This window comes from Solanum lycopersicum, chromosome 7 (assembly GCF_036512215.1).
Source record: "Solanum lycopersicum chromosome 7, SLM_r2.1".
Classification (NCBI taxonomy): Eukaryota; Viridiplantae; Streptophyta; class Magnoliopsida; order Solanales; family Solanaceae; genus Solanum; species Solanum lycopersicum.
Genome location: NC_090806.1, coordinates 7,464,879 through 7,472,939, shown reverse-complemented (window position 1 = coordinate 7,472,939; position 8,061 = coordinate 7,464,879). Strand labels below are relative to the sequence as shown.

Here is an 8,061-nt window from a genome sequence, read left to right as displayed (position 1 = left end):
GATTGTCGATAGAATGAGAAAATAAGCTCACTTTTTTTCGGTAAAGACCACTCACTCGGCAAAGAATTATGCAAATTTATACATTTAAGAGGTGATGATACTTCATGGAGTCCCAGTTTCAATCATTTTAGATAAAGGTACACAATTCACTACACATTCTTGGAAGTCTTTCCAGAAAGGTTTGGGTTCAAAGGTGAACTTAAGCCCTGCTTTTCATTTTCAGACGGATGGGCAAGCAAAGCGTACGATCCAGACTTTAGAAGATGTGTTTAAGAAGTGCTTGATCGATTTCGGTGGTAATTGAGATGATCACCTATCTCTCATTGAGTTCGCTTACAACAATAGTTATCATTCGAGTATCCAAATGGCTCCATATGAAACTCTTTATGGGAGAAGATGAAGATCTCCCATTGGGTGGTTCGAAGTTGGTGAAGAGAGTTTAATAAGTATAAATCTAGTTCACCAAGCCATGGAGAAGGTGAAGATGATCCAAGAGAGATTGAAAATGACAGATATTTGTCAAAAATCCTACACAAATTTTAGGAGAAGACAGTTGGAGTTTGAGGTGGATAATTGGGTATATTTAAAAATTTCACCCCTGAAGGGTGTTATGAGGTTTGGTAAGAAGGGGAAACTTAGTCCCCGGTATATTGGTCCTTATAGAATCTCCAAGAGAATTCGCAGTGTATCTTATAAGTTAGAGCTACCCCAAGAGTTAGTAGTTCATCCAATGTTTCACATTTCTATGTTGAAAAAGGGCATAGGTGATCCTTCATTGATTGTACTAATTGAAAGTATTGCGATTAAGGATAGCTTATACTATGAAGAGATTCTGGTTAAGATTTTAGAGCGTGAAGTTCGCAAGTTGAGAACAAAGGAAGTTATGTTAGTCATAGTCTTTTGGAGGAACCAATTTGTTGAGGAAGCAACTTGGGAATATGAAGAGGATAGGAAGAAGATATATCCACATCTCTTTGAATCCGGAGAGTATACAGATCTAGGTACTAAATTCTCTTCTTATTACTTTATAAACTATGAGTAAGTCTGTTGTACTTGTTTTGATTGTTGAGTGTTAAACTTAAGGTTACCATTTTTATATTAGTGAAAGAAATCTTATTCAAGGATGAATGTTCGCAACGGGGAGATACTGTAACATCTGGTAACTTGTAACGCTAAAAAACTAAAAAATTTCACTTAGGAATCTGGAAAATTTCCTAAGTTTAAAAAGTGATTTTTGGTCATTTTTAAATGTCCATAACTTCTAGCTAAGGATGAGTTAGAGGTAGTTCTTGTTATGGTTGGAAATTCTTTAAGATATTTCCAACAGCGCCAAGTTTGTGAAATTTTGATATTGTATGAGGGAGTACGCCTTTCGAAATTTAAGATGTTGCATTAAGGTAAGTCCAATCCGGATTTAAGGAAGGACAAACTAGTCTTTGAAATCATTTATTTCCTAATTCATTTTAAGGGTTTAATTGGGTAAAAATAAGTTTTAGTTCAGATTAGAAAAGTTATTTCACGCTTAGGGCTTGGGAGAAAATAGAAGAGAAGAAGAAGGGAGAAAGATCAAGAATAAGTCAAGAACGCCAAGGGATTCTAGTGGAATTCGTCTGGTGTAATCCCTATTAAGGTATGTGAGATCTTTCGTGTTGAACTAATTCATCTGCACACCAATATTTCTTCAGTTCTTTAGTTTTGGAGTTGTTTACTTGATTAGAAATGATCTCTTGATAGATCTTGTTGAAACCCTTTTGGTTGAGTTGATTGATTAACCATTGATGATGATTAGTAGTTTTCAAATGTTTTTTAGTTAGATCTGTTGGTTGTTGATAGTATTGATGATCCTAAGGGTTTAGAATATAACTATGGAGGTTTAGGTAAATTAGGATCAAAAGACGAATAGAGAAGTTTGTCAGCCATACCTAGGCAGCACCAGGCGTATTACGCCCCATCTGCACCGGGGGCTTGGGGCCGCGCGCCTACAGTGCGCCAGGATAGGGCCTCTAACCAACAGGTCTGGCGCGGCGTACCGCAAACACTCTCAACCCGATGTTTTTCTTCCAATTTTTGTAGTTTAGTCCTTTTAAGTCCTTACAAGGTACACTAACAGCTTCCAATGATTCTAATTACTTCTAATGATTTCTAAATACCTATAAATCATTAAAGAACTCAAACCATAACCTTGAATCCATAATTCAATTCAAGGAAAGTTAAGATAAAAAAGTCAAGGAAGTAAGTAAAGTTCTTAAAGGTTTCAAGCTAAGTAAAGAGTTAAGTTGAAGTTCTTTATTTTAAGGATATATGGGACCAAGTATTCCAAGAAAGATACTTTAAATGTTTTCCACATTTAAACAAGTAAGGAAACTTTGATTTCAAAGGAGCCTTAGGGAGAGTTTTCAGAAAAGAACTATATCTTTCTAAAAAAAGCATTTAGGGAAACTAAGATTTCCAAGATAGTCATTGAACAAAGTATTTTTTAAGAACTAATATCAAACCACAAAATGAGTATGTTTTATTAAAAACATAAGAGCCAGTATATTTTTGGGGAGAGTTCAGACAACTCACAACCCTCATAAACCATGTAGCCACCATGGGTATAAAAGGGGTCATACCTTTTTAGATGAACCTTTTTTGCAGTAGAATAGTAGATCCATTAGGCAGTTTAAGTCTTATACGTTTTTCCGGGTATATGATGCGCTGGCAGCGTGAGGTAGATCGTTGTATCATCATTGTAGCTCTTAAGTGATGGTTGTCAGTTAGAGAGCGTGAGGTAGATCGTTGTATCATCATTGTAGCTCTTAAGTGATGGTTGTCAGTTAGAGAAACTCCCACAAAAATTATTGGATTCTTATATACATCATTTACTTGTATTTTACATACATACCAGAGTTAATTGTATCTTTGTACCTTCAGAGTTTACAACATATTTCAAATAGCTTTCTTTAAATTGCACATGCTTTTAAATTGCGTTATATTAAAATGAGTTAATTATTCATGAGGTTAGCAGAGCCGGGGTAAGTGTTCCTTCTTTCTCCATTTCAAGCTTAAGTTGTTGTTTAGCATTCCAACTCGCATACTCATATATTCAATGTAATGATTCCAATTGGCCTATACTGTAGCATGATGCATATGCAAGTTACTAGGATCAACACTCGGTGTATCATTGATCCAGTGAGCACCTCAGAATCAGTTGGTGAGCCTCCCTTCATTTCGAAGGACATCTTTAGAATCATTTAATTATTTTAGTTTCAGTTGTAAAGATGATTGGGGGTCTTGTCCCAACATTCCTCGTTATTTTAGAGGCTTTATAGACAGATTGTATGAGTTTTTTTAGTCTTTTCCTTTCAATTGTAATCGACTAAGATGTGGTTTTCCACTTTGGCTAATTATTATTTTTAAAGTTATTTCTTGAGTTATATCTTATGTTTAAGTCTTACGATAAGTTATATAAGCTGGGCCAAGGATTCTCTCAAGGGCAACAATGGTCATTGGATGCCGACCACGTCTAGCGTGTAAGCTCAGGACGTGATAGTTCAAGTACTCAAGATGTAGATTGCGCTTAGATGGATTCTCGGTCTACATTTCAGCAACTTAAATGGTGAGTCATCATACTTCGAGGACAAGACATACTTTTAAGTTTAGTCTTTTTGTTTATTTTTCAGTTTTGTTAGAGTTAGATGGGGTACATGTCCCAACAACTCATCTCTGTTATAAGCTTTTCAGACATAGTAGGGAAATCAACTTGAATTGTTGTGAAGTTAAATCTTTCAGTTGTTAATAAACTCTTCATATGTTTTATACCTTCATACCGGTTGGGTATCCCCACTTTCAGTTATTAATTGTTTTAGCTTCCACAGAGTACATATCCTATTCAATTATTCTCTGTATGATTGATATATGCTAGACATGGGATTAGCATGGGGTAACTCATGATCCTAAGTCCCATGTTACGTGAAGCGGTAGCCTCGGTCATCATATATAGTTACAATCAAATACTGAATTTGTGCAACTTTCTGCTAGGATGAGATATTTTTAAAACTTTGCTTACTACATTCATATAGTTGGAGAAAAATACGCGAAATATAATATAGTGCATGGAAACTATTAGAGCAAAATAAGTAAGGCATAAATCAGACTTTTTTTTGGAATAAACAATTAAATGGTAAGGAGAATTTCAATTTTTGACATGGTATCTTTTAATAATAAGTAGCATAAACTAGAGATTTAGGCCAAAATGATGCAAGGACTAGTTCTTGGAAAGTAAGCATCAAATGAAATTATTGAGGTGGTGATGTTTGTGCTCAGAATGACCATTTATTGTTGGAGGAGTATATGGGTAATAAAATTGGTCAATAATTCTCTTATGATGGTGTAGACAATGAAATTCGCTTCGAGAAAATAATCAAGAACGGAAAATTATAGCAACAATCCATTTATTATTTCAAGTGTGAGTGTTACAATCTTCATGATTCCTCTGAATTCGCCTTTTCAAATATAAATTCAAGGGATGTAAATCTTGATCTTGAACTTGGGATTATTTTGATCTTTATCTTGGACTTGAACTTGGACTTGGACTTGGACTTGATCTTGATCTCTATCTTGATCTTGATCTTGGACTTGAACTTAGACTTGGAATTCATCTTGATCTTTACTTGAACTTTATCTTGATCTTGACTTTTGAGTTTAATTGAAGGACTTGGAGCTTGATCTTGAATCCGGTGGTCTTTATCCTGACCGTTCTTGAACTTGAACTTGGACTTGAACTTGATATTGACTTGAGCTTTATCTTGATCTTGACTTTCTAGTTGAATTCAAAGGCTTGGAGCCTGATTTTGAATCCGGTGGTCTTGATCTTGATCGTTCTTGTACTTAAACTTGATCTTGATCTTGACTTGAATTTTATCTTGATCTTGACCTTCTAGTTGAATTCAACGGCTTGGAGCTTGATCTTTAATCTGGTGGTCTTGATCTCAATCGTTCTTGAATTTGATCTTTACTTCTTCAAATCTTGAACTTGAACACTTGAATTCTTGAATCCTTGAGTTTTTGAATTCTTAAATTTATAGAGAAATTTATGACTTTTGATCCACGAGCTTTCTCTAGATTCTTGTTTAAATTCTTGGTCCTCTTTTCGCAATTATGAGACCCCTATTTATAGTTTTAGAATAGAGGAGCTGCGATTGGAACAATACTCCCTTCACCCAATTAGATTTAAGGGACATGTCATATGGGCTTTATGGAGCAAACTTTAATTAAATTCATATTTATTGAATTTAAATAATTAAATCAATTATATTAGTCCATAATATTTATTTGGACTAATATATTCATTAATTTAATATAATCCGAACAACTTTATAAGCTTATATTTAGTAAGCTTTTAAGTGACTACAGACGGAATATAGAAATAAATTGTGTATAATGGTAATCTTTATCCCCTTTAGATTGGAAGATGAGAATGATGAATCAAAGACATTAAATATCAATTTTTTTAAAAAAAATGTTAAATATCATATTATATAATTTTAATAAATCTGCCAAAAGTTTTCGATGTCGAATCAAGCGACTGATGTCATTAGTATTTTTGGATGTACTAAGGACAACAACTAATTTTTGAGAATCATGTCACGGCTCGAGAATTGACCCTAGTCGTAACACGGTGCTTGGAGACACATATGACCCCAAGGAAAGCTCATGGACTTGCATGAAACTAATATAAGAAAGAAATACAGATAGATAAAATTGAATGCGAAACTAAAGGAGTCTAGAAATATCAATAGACGAATATCTAAGTACAAATAGTTGAATTTGAACTAACTTGTCCTAAAACCTCTACTAAGATGAGTTACTAGGACAAACCCCTAGCTAACTCCAACTATTTGAAATTAAAAGTAAATGACTGAAAGGAGATATAACTGTTGACCTTAAAAAGATGAGGACTCACCAACTCAGATGTTGCTCAATCGAGATAGTACTAATAATTAACTGCAAGCTGGATACCGAGTGTTGGAACCTATATTATTAAACAATATTGGCAGAAATTATATATTAGTACTTTGAATATACTAAGTATGCAAGATAACACATGATAAGTGTAATAACTGAGCATGATGAATCTATAAGACATGTTGATGCAATAACCAAGTAAAATAACAGATAACTTAGATGTATTGAATTGAAATACTTAAATACACGATCATGCAATAACTAAGAGACTAGTTGTAGGAGATATTAAAGTCGACATATAACCATGTGAGGTACTACATGGAGTTTGATGTATAATCCCCTCAAAAGGGACAAATGTAGTTTGACATGAAAGACAAACAGTAGAATGAGATAGTGCATGAACGTTGAGCAATGGAATCAACACAGAGCTTGAAGATGTGATGAAATGCAGCTTAATGATAGAAAGAATCTCATATTAAACATTTTAGCTAAACAACCCAATACTTAACTTGGACTCTAGAGCTGAAAATGTGTTGAAAAATTTATGATTTTGAAGATTACATAATTACAGAGATTTTAATTTTAGGGTAGTTTTTGTGATAAGAAAAAAGTCATTAGAGTCATTTAGTAGAAAACAACTAAGGAGATCAGACAATATTTTAGTGGGATAACCCAAAACACTAGGTCATATGCATTTATAATAAAATCACTAACATTACAATACAAAGAATGAAATAATATATATATATATATATATATATATATATATATATATATATATATATATTATTGTAAATATTTATTATCATGTTAATATTTAGCCGAATATACCTTAACAAGGGGTAAAGTATATGAATCATATGTATCTGCTCCACTTTTTACATGTTCTATTTTATTTATAGTAAGTAATTAGTTTTAAGGAAAATAAGGAATATTCAGAATTCCAGAAACCCTTAAACATTTGGCCCATTAAACGATAAATCATAGAATGATGAAAGATTCTAATTTTAAAACTCAATTTAAGCTAATTTAAATTTACCTTACTCCTCCTTATAAGAAGGATGAGGAGAACGAGGTAGAACTGATGTTTGGGGTTCCTTTTTCACTGTGTTTTTTTTTAACTTTGAAGAGGCCCAATACTCATTCAATGTTTTCCATATATCTTCATGAATCCACGATGGCCTGGTATCTTGTTTTCGGGCATACCAAAGCAAATTCAACCTACGAGAACATTTTCTAAAAAAAGTTTCTCGTATCTTTGGTTCGTGCTCGAGAGACCATGTACACTTCATCTGCATATAATTGAATTTTTAGATTGAATAAATGTCCAATATAAGAATTTTTCTCTTTAAACAATATATAAATTGCAAATATCTATGTGTCATGCATCTAAATCGATTAACTTGTTTGAGACCAGGGAGTTATTAAACACTTCAAGTAGATAATTTATATATTTTTACCTTGAAGCCATCAAACATTCTCTCTCTAATGTTCAATGGAACATCTTTCCAGTACCTCCATGGCTCACGATAACACGAACACATTGATTCAACCATAGCCTTCACGGGTTGAATAGAAGGATAAAACCTGCCATTATATTTAAAATTGTGATGATACAGAAGCTACTACAAAATGAAAACAAATTAATAGAATTATTGGTTGTATAACCTAATAGAATAATACTTTAACTGATCTTACTTATAAATATGATCAAACATCAAAACATAGTAATGCAGCTAAAGTATTTTATAGTGCACCTGTTATTTTAAACAAGGCTAGCTCCACTTATTAACAAAACTATTAAAAATATTACATGAATACTTACCCCATTCCATCAGGAATAATAATAAGTCTCTGGAGTTCATCATACTTCCCAACATATAGAGGATCTTTCCACTGTGGAGAAGTTTTTGTAGGAGTTTGTGTAGTTGGTGGACGACTATTACCTCCAAGAGCCATCTAAAAAATAAGAATAAGAAAAAATAGCAGATTAATCCAATGAATCAATGTCGAAGTCCTGTTAACTTTAGCAAATAGAGTAAATAGAGCACTGATAAAAGATTAATACAACAAATATTTCTCAATGATGAAGAATCAAGAGATGATAAAATGAGA

At 33.1% G+C, this 8,061-nt stretch overlaps 1 protein-coding gene across 1 annotated transcript; it reads left to right on the top strand.

The window, feature by feature from the left end:
• The first annotated feature begins 469 nt into the window (after window positions 1-469).
• LOC138337203 (uncharacterized) lies at window positions 470-1,170 on the top strand. Its single transcript, XM_069286838.1, has 2 exons — window positions 470-1,001; window positions 1,103-1,170. The coding sequence occupies exons 1-2, from the start codon at window positions 470-472 to the stop codon at window positions 1,168-1,170; spliced, it is 600 nt and encodes a 199-aa protein (XP_069142939.1).
• Window positions 1,171-8,061: the final 6,891 nt, after the last annotated feature.

What these genes read in the sequence shown, in the direction of transcription:
- LOC138337203 (XM_069286838.1), top strand. Translation starts at nt 470, where the DNA reads ATGGAGAAGGTGAAGATGATCCAAGAGAGATTGAAAATGACAGATATT. An exon ending in CGGAGAGTATACAGATCTAG is followed by an intron (nt 1,002 to 1,102) that starts GTACTAAATTCT and finishes TTTTTATATTAG; the next exon opens with TGAAAGAAATCTTATTCAAG.